Below are 19709 nucleotides of genomic sequence, written 5' to 3'. Positions count from 1 at the left end.
CACTTGCACTCCAAGTTCGCCCAGAACTTCCGACACAGAAGCGGGAGGACGTCAGACGCCGTACCGGAAAAACCTGCGCCGCGCACGGCGACTTGGGAATCGTAGTCCCCCGACCGGGAAAGGCGCTCGAAGTCGGCGGAGCTGGGACTACAACTTCCATTAGGCAATGCCATTTCCCTTCTCTTGCCCACTTGCCACGGCTCACCTGCCGCGGTGGGTTAGGGCGGCGAGGCCGCACCTCGCGGGGGAGGCCTTTGCACATGCGCCTTTCGGGAAGATGGCACCTGCCGGCTGCTGCTGCTGCTGCTGCTGCTGTTGCTGCTGGGGAGGCGCTGTGTTCTCGGCCGGAGGCGCCTGGCGCGTCCTGTTGGTGCTGCTGCTGGGGGTGCTGTCAGCCGGGCTGTGCCCGGGCGCCCTGGCCACCGAGCACTATTCACCACTCTCGCTGCTGAAGCAGGAGCTGCAGCATCGGCAGCAGCAGGAGGCCCCGGCGGGCGGCGGCGGCTGCAGCCCGCCGTCCGGAGACTGGGGGGACCAGTTTTCTGCCGAGTGCGGCGGTGAGTGGGCGGCGGTGGGCGGGCGTCCTAGTGACTCCGAGTGGCGGGTCTGGAGGTTGGCGAGTTGGCCGCCGGCGGGACGTGGAGCCAGCCCTGCCCGGTGTCAGGCTGGGGCCGTTTCCCGCCGCTCGCACCCACGGCGCCGTGCGCCCTTTTCTCGTAGCCGCCGTGGTGGGGAGGGCGGGGAATGGAGAAAAGAGCCGACGTGCTTCCCAGCGCCTTGGCGGGGGTCACCGGAGTCCGGGCAACTCCTGAAGGGACCGAGGAGGAGATGGCAGATTGCCCTTGGCATTTCCCCATATCGGCTGTGGGCGCCGCGGTGCCGTGAGCGCTAGAAAGTGACCGGCGGACTGGGGCGACTAGGCCCAGAGGAGAGAGGCCCGCACGCGGACCTGGGGCAATCTGCCTCACACGTCTTCGGGCTGGAAATCGGGGTTCCTGACTTCTCGGATTGATGTTCTCTTTAAAACACAACCTCTGCACACATTTGGGGTTAGTTCCAACCATTGCGCGGAGGGTAGGGAAGGTAGAGAAGCGACCCGTATGATAATAATCGCTGGGAATGATCACGCTGCGCAAGTTCTGAGGGTTCAAAGGAGGGAAAGGGATTTTCAGTATCAATATTGCAAACCGCAATGCCCAAAAAGGGGGAAGGGAAGAGAGAGAGAGAGAGAGAGAGAGAGAGAGAGAGAGAGAGAGAGAGAGAGAGAGAGAGAGAGAGAAGGAAAGCACCTGCCATAGAGCATAGAGGCAGGCAGCTGGTGGGAGTTGGAGGGTGATGGGAGGAACCTGGGGGACACTTGTGCTGGGAAATATACACTAGTGGATGCATGGGTATTGGAATACTGTGTGACAGAAATTCAATTATGAACTGTAGCACTGTAGCACTGCCCTCCCGTAGTTGAGCGGGCACCAGTAACGTCTCCATTGTGAGACTTGTTACTGTTTTTGGCATATCCCATATGCCATGGGAAGCTTGCCAGGCTCTGCCTTGCAGGCGGGACACTCTCAGTAGTTTGCCCGGCTCTTTGAGAGGGATGGAGGAATCAACCTGGGTTGTCCTCGTGCAAGGCAAATGCCCTACCCGCTGCGTTACCGCTCCAACCCCAATTATGAATGGCTTTGAAAAAATTAAAAAATGAACACTGGGAGGGAAAAACCCACAACTCTAAAAATTCGAGCCCTGCAGTTGAGAGTGAACCACAGAGCAAGCCTGTTTAGTTTGCTCATTGTTGTCTGGCATCTAGGTAAGGTTGACCTTTGTCCTGTCAAGAGGATAAAAAGGGCCCTGTAGGCCTTTAGTCTGTGTCTGGCACAGCTGTGTGTATTAGAACTAGACCAGCGTATTCATTAGTTTAGGTACTGTTGACCTCATTCAAAATATCTCAGGGGCAAAATACACAAGTATTTTGTTTTTAAATTCTATAGAAAAATCTCTTTGCTTTTCATTTCCCTCCTTTTGCTCTTCCCTGCACTCCCCGTCCCCGCTTCCTCCTTTCCCCATGTGTCTCCTCAAGACTTGCTTTTGAGATTCAGACTAATTCACTAGCTATGTATCTATGGCGAGACAGCAGTATTCTCTCTAACTTTGTATAAATATTTTGTCCTTGGTGTTGACATGAGAGGTTAAGATTAGCACACCGGGACTTCCTTTCAGCACAGTCTGACCCTTCAGTCTCTCTCTAAGGTATAGCTGACTTATTTTGCAGGAGGCCTTGGCTAAGGTAGACGATATTGCAGAGTAGAACAAGAATGGCTTTTTTTTTTAAATGAAAATATTACATTTTAATACTGCTATTCAGGGCCTGGGCTTGTGACTAGAAGCAGAGCAGAGTATCTGTCTGCCAAGTGGGGGTCCTGGATTGGATCCCCAACACCACTAGAGGAAATAAAACTACACTCATCAGTTTATAGCACTGGTTTGGTTTGCTAAAAGAAGAAAACTAGTTCAACAGATTAAAAACCCTTAACAATATTAAATACTGACTGATACAAAAGAAAACCAAGAACATAGGCATAGATCTTTGGCAAATTTTTTTTTATATGTAGGAGTACTGCTATTTATTCAGCAACTGATTAGCAAATTGAATTGGGCATGAACTTCACCTTACTTTTTTTTCCATTTTTTATAATTTTATTTATTAATCACCGTGAGAGCAGTTACAAAGCTTTGGGGTTTAAGTCTCAGTCATACAATGAAACACCCATCCCTTCACCAGTGCCCATTCTCCACCACCAAAAACCCCAGTATGCCCCCATCCCTCACCCTCCCCCTACCTGAGGGGCAGATGATTTTCACATTACTCTCTATTTTGATCACATTCAATATTTTGCCACCAGACCCACCATTATTATTTGGGATTTTACCTCAACACTTAGATCTGCTGAAAAGGCAACAGTAGACAATTTGTTTTTCATTGCTGGTTAAGAATAACATGATGTTGCGTGGCCGCACGATTTTGAAATTCCGAAATTTTAACACTTAAATCTGGAGGGATTTCTGCCAAAATCTGCTGGGTTCCAAGATTTGTCCCTGAGTCTCTGGGATCATGGCTGTTAAACAGCTTGATCAGGAGCCAGAAAGGCTTTTCATGGGCGGCAACTCGGGGTCTCCTTTGGACAGGGAGGAAAGGGCTGGCTCCACCCTGATCCTATGAGGCCCCACGTGTCTCGTTGCTGCAGGGGGGCCCAAACCTGTCTATCCAGTGGCCTCTGGAGGATGGCGGCCACCGGACCGCCAGGGGGAGCAGAGGGAACAGGCCAAGGCATGAAACCTATTCCCACCTGGATTGGCCCAGCGCCAGTAACCCATTGCAGGGACCAGATGCATTTCTGCCAAAATCCCTTGGGTTTCGAGATTTGTTTCTGAGTCTCTGGGATCATTAAGCAGTTCAATCAGAAACCAGAGAGGCCATGCCTCCAATTATATAGCTGAGCCCGAGGTGGTTTGTGGGTGTGTCTCCCACATACGTAACTTTTGATCGGTTACTTTCTTGGTAAACTTTGCCCCAAGTTTTTGGGGTCCGGCCAAAGGCACAGCAGCAATTTTGGGGTATCTGGAAGTCTGAAGGCGCCATCAGGCTACTGATGCACTCGCCTCACAGGTACAAATTGACCTGCTGGTGGCACCATACCCCTGAAGAATGGTTTTTTACCTCTTATTTCCTGTGACTGAACAAGTTAATTGCCCACCTTTGCAAAATTGCCTCCTCTGTAAATGAAAGATACTATTACTGTAGCAACTTACAAGGTATATTTTCTTCCCAAGGCTGCTGTGGTAAAAATGAGAAACAGCTGATACATGGAGGGCTTGCTGTGTGCTAGTTGCTATTCTAAGAGCTAGGTTGGTTAGCCTGCTTTCTTTGTAACTTTTACCACCTGGGGAGTTTCTTCTCTTAGATGAAGAAACTGAGGCACAGTGACCATCATCATTTCCCAAGGTCCCACAGCTGTGAAAGGAGGTGTCAAGGTGGTCAGGCCCCAGGCAAATTGTTATCTTAAACTCTTAAAGCGGTTGTAGGTAGGAGGACATGTCTGTAGTATTCACTGACATGTGGTAGGTGTGTACTGTGCAAGTTTTTGTTTGCCCTTTCCTCCTGTAGTCTTTCAGTTCTTCGCTGTTTAAGGGACTTTAGCACTGCACTGTCCTCCTGTTGTTCATCAATTTGCCCAATAACGTCTCCATTGTGAGACTTGTTACTGTGTTTGACATATCGAATACGTCATGGGTAGTTTGCCAGGCTTTGCCGTGTGGGCAAGATACTCTCAGTAGCTTACTGGGCTCTCTGAGAGGGGCGGAGGAGTCGAACCCAGGTCGGCCGCGTGCAAGGCAAATGCCCTACCCGCTGTGCTATCGCTCCAACCCATTTAAGGAACTAGAAGATATAAATCACTGTTATGGAATTGACTGATATCTAGGTGATTCATTTCAGTTTGTGGCATCAGGTTTATGTCTTTTTCTCAGAGTCTTAATTTGTGCCCTCTCTGATCTTTATCAGTCTTTTCCCCCAGGTAATGTAGGTTCACAGAAACTAAACATTTGGAGAAAGCCTTCTGTGTATTTACCTGCTTTCACATTGGAGATTATTATATAATGTCTATACCTCAGAGGATGGACACTATTATGAAGCTTTAAGCATAATTTACTTAAATGTTTGTTCTTTCTGCCTCTTACATTGTAGTATTTTGTATGTTTGCAATTAAAAACGTGCTATTGCAAATGTGTGGTTTTAGTCTTTCAGACAGCTTCCCTTTTCTGATGCAAATGTTATAGAAGCTGCCATAGGTGTTAAAGTGGTTTGGTGGCTGCTGCCACTGTCTGTCCCAGGAAAGCTTTCCAGAATCAGCTGCTTATATTCTGCTGTGGTTCTAGCTATTTCCTTTAGCTTTACTGGTTACAAGATGTGACAAAAGCTATCTTTGTTGTAGAGATTCCCAAAATGTTTCTTAGTTTCTCCCTTCTTATCTCAGACAATTAAGTAGATGCTGGATCATATGAAATCTTTCTCAGTCCCTTTCTGTCATGTGAAGAACAGATGTAGGAACAAATTAAGGATTTAACCTGATATGGTTCATGATCTGTATCCAGAGTCCATGTGATCAGCACAAGGGTGTAGGTAAGTGATTCAGAACTAATCAATTCTTTAGAATCAAACAAATCTCCTCTCATATTGTTGTCACTTCTGGCCTATCTGGTTCCAAGCTTGTCCATTTCAAACCAACCCCTACACAGAGTACACCTATAAGCAGGCCAATGTTTCAGAAATGTTCTCAAATGGTGAGTTGATGCCTGCGTGGGTCTCATTCTGTGTACCTGATGAGCCTGTGTTTGTATTCTTTTAGGACTGAACCCTCAGTGTAATTACAGACTAATGACAGTGGCTGTTGTTGGGAGCCCTTGGTCTGGATAATCCACCATGTGGACCACCTTTCAGTGAATCAGGCCTGAGGAGCAACTTCATGCTCAATAAGCCAAGTCCACCTAGATATATAGCTATGTAAACTATAAGCTCAGGTATCCCCAGGTCCTTAAGTCTTAGCTTGAGCTTTTCTGTTTCTTAGCTACCCATTCAAACTGATTCTCTTCCAGCATATTTTTATATATTTTTTATTTTAAAGGTATGTTATAACCACAAACTTATGAAAGAAGGGGAAAAAAACAATATAACGAAATAGAGTCGTTTTTTAATTTGCTTTGTTTTTAATTGTATTAAGAAATAAGGAACAAAAGTTTTTCTGCCATCCTTTGCCTCCTTCTGCCAATTTTATAGTTAAAACAATGCTTTGCTCTTACTGAATTCTCCTAACATACCTAGATTTTATCTAGGTAGATGGAGTACTGAGGTTAAAAAATTAAGAAATTTTCCATGTTAAGAGTTGAGCTAGAGTTTGCACCTGGCTTCCTTACCACTTGTGTGTTATCTCCTCAGTAACACATGTATAATAGTAGGATATCTTAATAATCTATTAATGATAAAAATCTTATACCTAATCTATTAATGATAAAAATCTTATACCCTTAAGACTTATTTAAAGGTAAGGTAAAAGGTAAAGGCCCTCCCGTTGATCGTCGATTTGCTCGAGCGGGCCCAGTAACGTCTCCATTAGAGACTTTGTTGTTACTGTGTTTGGCATATCGAATACTCTCGGTAGCTTGCCGGGCTCTCCGAGAGGAGCAGAGGAATCGAACTCGGGTCGGCCATGTTGGCCGCTTGTAAGACGAACGCCCTACCGCTGTGCTATCGCTCCAGCCCAAGAAAAAAAAAAGAAAAAAAAGACTTATTTATTAAAAACTATTTCTGAATGCCTTCTAGACATTTATATTTATTTATATCGATTTCTTTGGACAACCTGGCAGGCTACCAAATGTAACCTGCCCACACAGCAGAGTCTGGCAAACTCCCCGTGGCATACCTGATATGCCAAATACCAGTAACAATGATGGGTCTCATTCTCCTAACCCTGAAAGAGCCTTGAATGTGGCACTTTATAGAATCTCAGGGCAAGGACGAAGGAGATGTTACTGGTGCCTGCTCAAGGCAATCGACAAACAACAGGATGATCATGATCGTGATATATCGATTGAAGAATCCTTCATTAAAAGTATTCTTTTGAACTAGAGCGCCAAAGGGTCTGCTTTTTCCCTGAAAAGCTATTTGCATACCTGTTAGATGCTGTTTACTTTATAGACTCAGGGATATGGCACAAGTGGCTGAGTTCCTAAAGGAGCCTAGTTCTGGTGGAGGAAGAAATTAGCAAGAAATAAAATAGGGCCAATGATAAATGCTTCAAAGATTAAAGAGTAATGTGAAGACTCTGAGAAGTGACCAGAGAAGACCTCTGGTAGGTAAAGTGATATGTGCAAAGACCCAAGTAAAGTAAAATTGGAGAGATCTTAATTATATATGACATCCTAATGTAATAGATCTGGTGTGTGTGTGTGTATGTGTGTGTGTGTGTGTAAGTGTGTAAGTAACCATGCGGTACTAAGGATTGAACCTGGGCCTTAGGAATGCAAAGCATATACATTAGCAGTTTGTTTTGTTGATTTTGGTTGGTGATCACACCTGGCAGTGTTCAGGGACTACTCTGGCTTGGTGCTCAGGAATCACTCCTGGTATTGCTCAGGGGACCATATTCATGTAGGAATTGAACTTGGGCCTCTTTTTTTAAAATTTTTTTTATTAATTTTTATTACTGAATCACTATAAGGTACAGTTGTAGACTTACAAATTTTTGTGCTTGGGTTTTGATTATACAATGATCAAATACCCATCCCTCCACCAGTGCCCATTTTCCACCACCATGGATCCCAGTATCCCTTCCACCCCCCTTCCCCTCCATCCCACCCTGCCTCTGTGGCAGGGCATTCGAACTTGGGCCTCTTGATGCAAAACATATGCTCTACTTTCTTTTGCCCCTATCTTTTTTAACTATCTTCTAGGCTAAGGATCTGGAATACTCAGGGTTGGTACATTATAATTTGGCCATTGATGTAAGAATTCAGGTCATTTGCTGTTTTTTACTGAACGTACAGTGCATTTTAATCAAATGTAACATTCATCTATATTAGATATGCCTTTTTGTTCTTTAAAGAAAATCTAAAATGTAATTTAATAGTTAAATGATTAATTTATAGCCTGGAGTAATTTTCTTTTTCTTTTCTTTTTTTTTAATTTAATTTTTATTAGTGAAACACCATGAGGTACAGTTGTAGACTTACAAACTTTAGTGATTGGATTTCAGTCATACAATGATTGAGTACCCATCCCTCCACCAGTGCCCACTCTCCACCACCAATGGTCCTAGTAACCCTCCCACCCCTCCCTTAACCCCCCCCCACCCAGTTCCACCTCTGTGGCAGGGAATTCTCTTTTGCGCTCGCTCTCTCTCTCTCTCTCTCTCTCTCTCTCTCTCTCTCTCTCTCTCTCTCTCTCTCTCTCCTTTAGGGTGTTGTGCTTTGCAATAGAGGTATTGAGTGGCCGTTGTATTCGGACCATAGTCTACTCTCAGCACACATCTCCTATCCTGAGCGAATCCTCCAAAGACCCTTTATTTGGTGTTCCCTTCTCTATCTGAGCTGTCTCTCCCCCCCCTCCCCCCCCCCCCCCCCCCCCGGCATGTGCTGCTGGCTTCCAAGCCATGGAGCAGACTTCCTGGTACTTATCTCAACTATTCTTGGGTGTTTGTCTCCCATTCTGTTACCTCATATTCCCCAGATGAGTGCAGTCTTTCTATCTGTCTGTCCCTCTTTTCCTGACTCATTTCACTTAGCGTGGTACCTTCCATGTAGAACCACTTGTATGCAAATTTCATGACTTCATCTTTTCCAACAGCTGCATAGTATTCCATTGTATAGATGTACCAAAGTTTCTTTAACCAGTCATCTGTTCTTGGGAGCTCTGTTTTTTTCCAGATCTTGGCTATTGTGAACAGTGCAGCATTGAACATAGAAGTGCAGATGTCATTTCGACTATATTTTTTTGCCCTTCTGTGATATATTCCTAGGAGTATTATTGTTGGGTCAAATGAGAGCTCAATTTCTAATTTTTTGAGAATCGTCCACACTGTTTTCCAAAAGGGTTGAACCAGTCGACATTCCCACCAGCAGTGAAGGAGGGACCCTTTCTCGCCACATCCTTGCCAGCACCAGTTGCTTTTGTTCTTTCGGACGTGTGCCAGTCTCTGTGGTGGGAGATGATATCTCATTGTTGTTTTGATCTGCATCTCCTTGATGATTAGTAATGTAGAGCATTTTCTTGTGTGCCTTTTAGCCATTCAGATTTCTTTGAGAAAGTTTCTGTTCTTTTCATCACCCCATTTTTTTGATGGGGTTGGATGTTTTCTTCTTGTGAAGTTCAACCAGTTCTTTGTAAATCCTTGATATCAACCCCTTATTGGATGGATATTAGATGAATATCTTTCCCATTCTGTACACTGTCTTTGTATTTTGGTCACTGTTTCTTTTGAGGTGCAAAAGCTTCTTAGTTTGAGATAGTCCCATTTGTTTATTTCTGTTTTCACTAGCTTGGCCAGTGTCATCTTTGAAGATACTGTTAGCTTCAATGTCTTAGAGGGTTTTGCCAACCTTGTCTTCAATGTACCTTATGGATTCTGGTCAGATGTTGAGGTCTTTAATTCATTTTGATCTTACTTTTGTACATGGTGTTAGGCAGAGTTCTGAGTCCATTGTTTTTGCATGTAGCCGTCCAGTTTTGCCAGCACAATTTGTTAAAGAGGTTTTCCTTGCTCCACTTCACATTTCCTGCTCCCTTATCAAAGACTAGGTGATCATACATTGGGGGAGAGGGGTGTCAGTATATTCAACATTGTTCCATTGGTTTGCAGCTCTGCCTTTGTTCCAGTGCCATGCTGTTTTAATTATTACCTCTTTGTAGTAGAGTTTGAGGTTGCAGTGGTTGATTCCTCCCATTTTCTTTTTCCCAAGAATTGCCTTAGCTATTCGTGGGGGCTTGTTGTTCTATAGGAATTTCAGGAGTGTTTGCTCCATTTCTTTGAAAAATGTCATGGGTATCCTTATAGGGATCACATTGAATTTGTACAATGCTTTGGGAAGTATTGCCATTTTGACAATGTTAATTCTCCGAATCCTTGAGCAGGGGATATCTTTCCATTTCTTCTTGTCTTCTTTTATTTCCTGAAGTAGTGTTTTGTAGTTTCTTTGTACAGATCTTTTACCTCCTTAGTTAAGCTGATTCCAAGGTATTTGATTTCCTGAGGCACAGTTGTGAACTATATTGCTTTTTTCATGTCACTTTCTTCTCTCTCATTATTTGCGTATAGGAAAGCCATGGACTTTGGGGTATTGATTTTATAGCCTGCTACTTTACTATACAAGTCTGTTATTTCTAGGTGTTTCTTGGTAGAGGTTTTAGGGTTCTCTAAGTATAGTATCATATCATCTGCGAATAGTGAGAGCTTGATTTCTTCCTTACGTATCTGAATGCCCTTAATATATTTTTCTTGCCTGACCACTTTTGCAAGTACTTCCAGTACTATATTGAACAGAAGTGGAGAGAGTGGGCATCCTTGTCTCGTCCCTGATCTTAAAGGGAAGGCTCTTAGTTTTTCCCCATTGAGGATGATGCTTGCCATAGCCTGGAGTAATTTTCTTAGTTGAAATTAGTAATCTTAAATATGAGTTTACTTTTCCAGTGTTTTTTTCATAGTCAAGAGTGTGAGTTTCTCTAGAAGGGTATTGAGATTATAAAGACAGTGCAGGCCTTGTCTAACAACCAGGAGTGTGAGTTTCTCTAGAAGGGTGTTGAGATTATAAAGGCAGTGCAGGCCTTGTCTAACAACCAGCATTTCAGCATTTTGATCTCATAGATAAAGGAAACCGTGGAAATAAATATGTAATCACACAAGGGACTAGATTGGTATATATATTTTAAAAAAAAACATTTCATAATGGTGAAACTATGTAGTGGTAGAGAAGGGAGTTTAAAAACTTACTGGTCCTGATCAGTGATGTGAATCCTTCCACTTGGAAGTGTAGTAAGAATAAACCAATTGCTACTAGCAATTTATTCCAATTTCCTCAAAATGTAGATATCAAGGTCATATTTAATTTTTCTTTAAATGGAGGGAAACTGGGAACATTGATGGAGGGTAGTAGACACTGGTGAAGGGATTGGTGCTAGTACATTGTTCACCTGGAACTTAATCATGAGTATCTTTGTAACTTTGTAACTCATAGTGATTTAACAAATTATACATATATAATATATAAGGTATATAAGCTATATATGTCACTCTAGATCATTTGATGGGTTTTCTGTGTTTGGGGGAAGTAATAAAATTTGGGAACTGACTTCCCTGACTGAAACCTGCCCAGTGCTTAAGCTAGGATCATGGCGTGGAGAAATAAAGGAAGCAATGGAAACATTGCTTCTAACTCTGCCCCAACTCCACCCCACAGAATCTCAAAAAGCCTTAAGTTTGCATGTGTTGAAATTGAGCTCTTTGAAAGATGTGAAATGAATACAAATAAATAACAATAAAAGCTGGTATTGTATTAAAAAAAAGCGCGAGTTTCTGGCTTTTCATTTAAAATTCATTAATTCCTAAAAGATAAGGAAATAACTATGAACTGAGTTGTGTTCTTCACAGTCAGATTTTTATTTATTATATTTGTCAGTGTATATATAATGCCTTTCCTAAGTAATTGCTTTTTATTTTTATTTATTTAGCTTGATTTTGATATATCTGGCAGTGCTTACGGGTTACTTTTATGGTCAGGGATCAGTTCACTCTTGGCAGTGCTCATGAGACTATATGATGTGCCAGAGATCCAACCGAGATCAGCTGCCTGCAAGGCAAGCACCCTATCCACTGTACTGTATCTTTGGTCTCAAGTAATTGCCTTTTAAATCAGTGAAATTGATTTTATTGCTCCCACATTTATTTATTTATTTGCTTTTTGGGTCACACTCGGCGATGCTCAGGGAGTTACTCCTGGCTCTGCACTCAAGAATTACTCCTGGTGGTGCTTGGGGAACCATATGGGATGCTGGGGATTAAACCCAGTTTGGCCATGTGCAAGGCAAATGCCCTGCCCGCTGTACTATTGCTCTGGCCCTGCTCCCACATTTAAATCATTGCAGTACCTTAGAGGTAGGAAATCATGGACATTTTGGAGAAGAGAAATTGGGGTTTGGGCCACACCCAGCAATGCTCATGGCTTACTCCTGGCTCTGTGCTCAGTGGTCTTTTCTTGGCAATGCTCATGGGTAGGCTGTGTGCAAGGTGAACGCCTTTCCTAGTAGTATCTCTCTGGGGTCATAGAAGGAAATGTTTTATTTGTTTTGGAGCCACACCCAGTGATGCTCAGCGCTTACTCTTGGTTCTGCATTCAGGGATCACTCATGGTGGGGCTCAAGGGCATATGGGGTGAGGGGTATCAAACCTGGTCAGCTGCATGAAAAGCAAGTACTTTATCCATGTACAATGTCTTCGGTGCCCTTCCCCCCCAGCCTCCCAGCTCCAAGAAGGAAATTTTTATGACAAACACTATTTCCTTTATTTGTTCTGGTTTATAAGGAAGTTAGGAATGTAATTTTATGCCGGTCATAGCAACTATGGTAACCCGTACTGTGAGTTCAAATGTTGGTGCATTTGGTAGCCAAGAACCACCTTCCGAGGCCGTGGATGGTGATGGAGAAGCAAGGAACAAAGGAAAGGAAGGGGACCACAGGCTGGTTGGTAATCAGTGACCTGTTTCTCAAGTCTCACAGTGTTAGTTATATAGAAATTGTGAAGGGCGGGGATGCACATAGTTTAAACATTGTCACTTCATTGATTTGCTCGAGCAGGCCCAGTAATGTCACCATTGTGAGACTTCTTGTTACAGTGTGTTGGCATATCGAATATGTCACGGGTAGCTTGCCAGGCTTTGGCGTGCATGCGAAATACTCTTGGTAGCTTGCTGGGCTCTCCAAGAGGGGCGGAGGAATCGAACTCAGGTCAGCCAGGTCAACGGCATGCAAGGCAAACGCCCCACCCGCTGTGCTATCAATAAACAGATGGAAAGTCCTTCCTTTAGAGGAACTTCTTCTAGGACAAAATCTTCTCTGGGGGTTCAGCACTCTAGATTACTGCGAGATCTGCTCAAGGGTGGGATTCCACCTAAGGTTGTATTGCCTTCTCCTTCCCTTAAGCTAGTAATCTATTTAAACAATCATATTAAATACTAATATTTCTAGTCATTTTGTATGAACACAGCAAGAGATATTAAGTATAAAGGGTGGCTCTTCTTGAGGACATCTTGCTATATATTCCAGACTCAGGCCAGATTAGTCTTTCCTACCTTCAGCAGGGTCCTTATTTAGTTACTTCTTTTTGGGTCATGAGAGTTTGTTCCATGACCATGTTATTAGACTTCTTATGGCACTTGGCCTGTCCATTTTTTTTTTGTTTCATTTTGTTTTGTTTTTCTTTTTGGGTCACACCGGCGATACTCAGGGGTTACTCCTGGCTTTGCACTCAGGAATTACTCCTGGTGGTGCTTGGGGGACCATATGGGATGCTGGGAATCAAACCCAGGTCAGCTGAGTGTAAGGCAAATGTCTTCCCTGCTGTGCTATCACTCCAGCCCCAGGCCTGTCCATTTTTGATGCCAGGGTAGCTTACAGCTTGCCCTGGGTCTATCTAAGTCCCTTGTCAGGACGCTCCTTTTGAGAGTGTTAGGAAATAAGGGCAATTGAAGCTAAAGTCAAGTAAATATGATGGATGCCCAGGAGTAAATATTTGGAGTCAGTTAATTCCCAGGTTACAAACGCATAGCATTAACAGTTTGTGTATATACAAAAGAACATTGCTTTAAGCTATGCAAAGGACTTAAAGGAAAGAGAAAAACAGTCTTTGACTTACTTGTACAAAATCCATAGCCCTCAGAAGAATTTGACTTTACATGTTGCTGGGTCTGATTGGGAATATAAGTGATTAACAGATAGGGGGAGAAATGATTTAACAAAGGAGATTAGAGATAAACACAGAGGATTAGGAGTGTCTGATGGAATTGGGTGTGCTTGGGAGCACTGTAGTGGGAGTAAGTCAACAAGCCTAAGCTTCCTGCAGGAGGAGTAAGGACAAAACAGTGTTATCCAACACTGTATGTTAATATGGTTGCTTGCGCCTTTCCTCCTTTAACCTGATTATCTGTTTTCATAATGTATAACTTTGTGGTTAATTCCTCCTCCTCACACCTCTTCCTCCTCCACCTTTTTTTAAAAAAAAAAAAAAATGCAGAACAGCAAATTTGACAGTGAAGGTCTGGAGAGATAGTACAGCAGGTAGGGCACTTCCTTTCCACTGGCTGACCCAGTTGGGTTCCCCGCACCATATATGGCCTCCTGAGCCCACCTGGAGTGATCCCATAAAGGAGCCAGGAGTAAGCTGTAAGCACATCACCAGGCTCCTCCTACCACTCAATTTGACATTGTAAGTCACGGTCACGGTCACGGTCCTCCTGTTGTTCATCGATTTGCTCGAGCGGGCCCAATAACATTGTGAGACTTGTTACTGTGTTTGGCATATCGAATACGTCACGGGGAGCTTGCCAGGCTTTGCCATGGGGGCGAGATACTCTTGGTAGCTTGCCAGGCTCTCCAAGAGGGACGGAGGAATCGAACTCGGGTCGGCCATGTTGGCTGCGTGTAAGGCAAATTCCCTACCCGCTGTGCTATCGCTACAGCCCGACATTGTAAAGTAGCTGGCATATTTTTAAAATACTATATTTTATTTAAATCTTATCTCACACACAAAGAGGAATTGAAAGAGCTATGCTTGGAGAATCACGTTTCACTCAAATGAGAGAAAGAATCGGGAGTTTCAACTCCGTCGATGATCAAGAATCAGGGACACTGTCTCATTTGCCAAGGCATCAAAAATTAGATGGGCTGGACATGTGATGAGATTTAGAAACAACCGCTGGACTAGAGCCGTTACTGACTGGATTCCACGGGATGTCAAAAGACCGGGTGGCCACCCACCTACCAGATGGTCAGACTTCTTCATCAAGATCATGAAGGATCGGTTTGAGACTCTTCGTGTTCCTAGAACGAACAGATGCCATTGGGCTACACTAGCATGCGACAGGGACAAATGGAGACATTATTGGCGCCTGCTCAAGCAAATCGACGATTAATGGGAAGTCAAGTGATCGAGTGATCTCACACACGATAGTAAAAATTTCCCACAGTTTATTGGTATTCCAGTTATAAATATTTTTATTGATAGTCTATATGGGTAGAATTTTCTTTTGCATGTTTTTAAATAATTTTCAGTTAGTGGGATTTAAAATATTGTTACTCATACTTTTCATAGAAACATCATTCCAATAACCACATGCACCACCGGAAAGCCCACTTCTCTCCCTCAATGTCCCAATGACCCCTCCCTCCCACTTCCCTGCCCCACCATGTTCTATAGATAAAATCTTCAGTTCTGATGATTTTTGCCTTTGTTTTTCCCTTACTAGTTTTCTTTGTTTAAAAAAATATATCATATTTAGGATAGATTGCTCTCTTTTTTTTAATTGTGGAGGTGATGGGCTGGAATGATAGCACAGCGGGTAGAGCATTTGCTTTGCACACAGTCGACAGGGCCAACCTGAGTTCGATTCCTCTCTTGGAGAGCCCAGCAAGCTACCAAGAGTATCTCACCTGTACGGCAAAGCCTGGCAAGCTACCTGTGACATATTCGATATGCCAAACACAGTAACAACAAAGTCTCACAATGGAGACGTTACTGGGCCCACTCGAGAAAATCGATGAACAGTGGGAGGACAGTGACAGCGATAGTGGAGGTGGTGACACCTACACACAAAGAGGTGAATGAAGCTAAACTCCTGGAATTCCACAATATTGTAAGTCAATGATAAATTGATTGTCACTGTCACCATGAGGTACAGTTGTAGACTTACACATTTTTGTGCTTGGGTTTCAGTTATACAATGATCGAGTACCCATCCCTCCACCAGTGCCCATTCTCCACACCAATGATCCCAGTATCCCTCCCAACCCCCTCCACCCCCCACAGCTAGCTTATTTTTAACACAGACTGAGTCATAGAGTAGTGAGGAAATGTACTGTTCTTCTTGCCACTCTGTTCACTGTGGTGTTGCCAGGAATAAAGTTGTCTCTTCTTCTACTTAAACATCTTTCAGAAAGTTTCAGGTTTAATAAAAGTCATTTCTTATAGCACAAGCCCTATGAAGAAGATGGTAGCCCTTGGTCTCACTAGCTTTTAAATATAGATATTTCAAGATTAGGATAATACTTTAAAAGCTCTATACACTTATAGGCATGTTTTTTTAATTATTTATTTATTGAATCATTGTGGGAAAAGTTACAAAGCTTTCAGGTTTAGGTCTCAGTCATGCAAATATTAAACACATTTCCCCTCACCAATACTCATCTTTTACCATGAAGAACCCCAATAAAACCCCACCTCCCACCCCTCCCAATGCCTGCAGGCAGATGAATTCCAGTTAACACTCTGTCTACTTTGACTAGATTCATTGTTTCGATAAAAGATGCACCATTATTATTTAGAGTTTACCCCCCCCAATCACACATGTTGAAAAAGCATTGTGAAATGATTTGCTTTCTACAGCTGGGTTCAAGAATTAAATGTTGTCGCACAGCCGCAATAGTGGCCGCGCGGTTTTGGATTTCTCCTGTTTTACTTATTAACCCTGGAAGTATTTCTATTAAAAGTCAAATAATTAAGAGATTGGTTTCTGTTCTCTGGAGTTGTGGGCGTGTCAGAGAGCTGCTGGGGGGGAGGGGCAACTGGTGACCTCGGTAGGGCATGAGGAACGGGCTGGAACGCCCCCCTTCCCATGAGGTTTTAGTCGCCCCCACACCCCCAGCTCATACCTGCTCTCCACAAGGCTCCCATGCGGCCGCCGCCATCTTTCTTTCCAGAGAGGAGAGGGAGGAAAGGGAGCAATACCCTTTCCCCTCCGGGCAGGCATGATGGCGTGGATTAACGCATAGTCCGTTCACTTTTCTGCTCCAATCTGCTGGTTTCTGCATTAAGTCCTTGTGCTTCTGGGGCCGTGGGCATGTCATCGGCATGTTTTACTTTTGATGATGAATGTTATTTTTATGCCTCTTCATGAGAGCAAATGATAAATGGCCTCGATTTTTAAATTTATGCTCCCTCGCATGTTGCAATGGCCAAGTTGTGGTACTGACACGTACTCTTTTTTTTTTTTTTGGCTTTTTGGGTCACACCCAGAGATGCACAGGGGTTACGCCTGGCTTTGCACTCAGGAATTACTCCTGGCGGTACTCGGGGGACCATATGGGATGCTGGGAATCGAACCCGAGTCAGCCGTGTGTAAGCAAACATCCTACCCACTGTATTATCACTCCAGCCCCGTGACACATACTCTTAATTGCAGTACTTACACTCTTAGTTAAGGTGCTCCTTAGAGTTCCTGGGTCACCAGGGAGATGCTTTGGGGGGGGGTGGTATATGTACTAGGGATCCAACTGTGTTGGCTGCATGAAAGATGTGCACTTTTCCTGGGTACTATCTTTTTAAAATTTTTATTTATTTGACTTGTGGTGCTTAGGGTTTACTCCTGGCTCTGCATTGAGGAATCATTCCTGGTGGGCATGAGGAACCAGAATAACAAAGAATGTTTGCTTTCCAGAGTCATCCTTTATGAACTTCCATGACTCAGACTGCGAACCCAAAGGATCACTACCCTGTGACTCTTTACTTTCCCTCAACACTGAAAAGATTCTGGTATGCATCTTCTTTCTGTTTACTCAAAATAGAATGGGTTGTCTTGTGTAGTAGTAAGTTCATTACTACTCAACACATTTAAACATAAATTGGATAATCTCAACCAATGATAGGGATTAGACTCTTAGAATTATGAGGGAACTTATTACTGATAACTTAATATTTTCTACTTGTTGCATTTCCAGTTTGAGTTGATACTAGTTAGTAACATATTGGAGGTATTAATGGTAGCATTTCGTTTCCCTTAGGTTGAAATTGTCTCCTTTATTTTAGTCTCTTCATTCATTCAATTTTCAGATATATATCTTGCACCTATTTATTATATGCCAAATTTTTGTAAGTACTAGGAATAAAGTGATGACCCAGGGCAGGAGCAATGGTACAGCTGGTAGGTGCTTGCTACATATGGCCAACCTGGGTTTGATCCCTGGCATCAGATATGGTCCTCTGAGTACTAAGCCAGGAGTAAGCCCTTAGCACTTCAAGGTGTGGCCCCAAAACAAACAAAAATAAAATGATGAGCCAGATAACTTTCATCTCTGCTCATGATTTCTGTGATTGCTAACCAAATAATTGTGTAAGTAAACAAAGAAGTACGGTTATGCATATCATTAAAAAAAAGCAGAGTCAACATAATTTCCCTTAAATTAGGGAAGTAAGTCAAGATACCTTTTGGGGATTGAATTATAAGCAGAATCTGAAGGATGGATTTGAATTGTTGTACTAGCAATGCGGGGCTGTGTGTTTAAACTTTCCTGATCTTCTCACCTATGTCCACAGAAGACAGCTGCACATGAAAGATGATATTTTGTTTTTAATATAATAAAGGTAGTTTAAATCAGATATGCATTTATCATATACTTGATGTTGCTTGATAAATGATTTCTTTATGGAATTTTATTTCTGTCCTCATTTTAAAAATATTTTTTATTCATTCCATGGGTTTTTTTTTTTCGCACAAAGCCTGGTAAATGATAGATAAATGACATTGAATATTGGATGAAACAATGGACTTTTTTAAGTATTAAAGGAATTATTTATAGGCTTCTTTTCTATAAATCTTTTGCATTGTGTACTTGTCTGTAAACACCTGTCAGAAAGGAAGGATAGGTGATTGGTCACTCCCAGGTGTATAATTGTGCTGTTATCACTTCATGTGTTAATAAGTCTACTTTAGCTTGAGGAAGACTTGTGACTTTCCCACGTGTTAAAACGCTCAGGAATAAAACTGAATAAGAAAGAGCTGATAGTTACCCACGAATTATTAAAGAATAAAGTGTAAATCATACCCATAGCTTAAAATTTTCAGATGTTTCATTTTGTCTGAAGTTCTGAATGGAGGAATTGAGAACAATGATTCTCCTGTTATGGGACATTCTTCTAGCCTTATATTTTAAGAAGTAGCTTATTGTTATTTTGTTTTGGGGCCACACCTGCTGTGTTCAGGGCTTACTCTTGGCTCTGTGCTCAGGTATCACTCTTGGCAGAGCTTAGAAGTTACTGGGGGTCGAACCTAGGTTGGTTGTAAAAGGCATTCACTCTCCCCCCCATATTATCTCTGACCCAGAAGTGACTTCTTATTGATTTGTTTTATTAGTAAACCAAAATATCATGCTGTGTTTAAACATGACTCTATGGATTTTACACATAGAGCAAATATAGTTGAAAATACCTTAATTACATTAGGTACATTAATGAATCAGTGACACTCAATAGACTGCATTTTATCATGACTAATAAATACCAATTAGCTAAGTAGCATATACATTTTTGGTATACCGTTTTTTAATTTATTTGACAATTATGTCTATAAACACATGGACTGTGAATTTTTCAAAACGGGGAATTTAAGGATTGGAGAGAGTTCAAGGGTTGAGGTTCAGTCTCTGGCACCATATATGGTCTCCCTAGCACTACCAAGAGTGATCCCTCAGTATAAAACTAGGAGTATACCCTGAGCAAACCCAAATGTGCACAAAAGCGAAAAAAGATGAAATTATATAACTAAAGTGACACTGTTTTTTGACACTATATAGTTTTGCCAAAAGTGAGAGCTCTCCCACCCCTTGTGTCTTAGCTTTTTGTATACGTGCGGGGGGTTTTGTTTGTTTGTTTATCTTTGTTTGGCCACATCTAAAAATACTCAGAGGTTACTCCTGGTTCTTCATTCAGGAATCATTATGTCAGTGCTCAGGGGACCATATGGGATTCTGGAGATTGAACCTAGATATCTGAATCACCAACCCATAGCGATAGGGATCCCCTGGTGTGGTAAGAGCCAATGACCATACCCTGACCAATGGGCGAAGGAACAGGGCTACTGGCTGGTAATCAGTGGTACTTCATTCAAATTCATCAGGATTATTATAG

General features: G+C 42.8%; 1 protein-coding gene across 4 annotated transcripts in view; it reads left to right on the top strand.

Annotated features, from left to right (window-relative positions):
* Positions 1-230: 230 nt before the first annotated feature.
* TTC13 (tetratricopeptide repeat domain 13) overlaps positions 231-19709 on the top strand; it is a 77741-nt gene continuing 58262 nt past the window's right edge. The window contains exons 1-2 of one of the 4 annotated variants that reach the window (XM_056113627.1): positions 231-557; positions 17245-17339. In XM_056113627.1, coding sequence (XP_055969602.1) covers positions 278-557; positions 17245-17339 — 375 coding nt within the window. In that variant the 5' untranslated portion in view covers positions 231-277. The remainder of the gene's footprint in view (positions 558-17244; positions 17340-19709) is intronic. The other 3 variants (XM_056113626.1, XM_056113629.1, XM_056113628.1) reach the window with 3 other exon arrangements.

This window comes from Sorex fumeus, unplaced genomic scaffold (assembly GCF_029834395.1).
Source record: "Sorex fumeus unplaced genomic scaffold, SorFum_2.1 ptg000021l, whole genome shotgun sequence".
Taxonomy (NCBI): Eukaryota; Metazoa; Chordata; class Mammalia; order Eulipotyphla; family Soricidae; genus Sorex; species Sorex fumeus.
The sequence above is the reverse complement of the archived record's forward strand: the minus strand, read 5'-3'. Positions and strand labels throughout refer to the sequence as shown.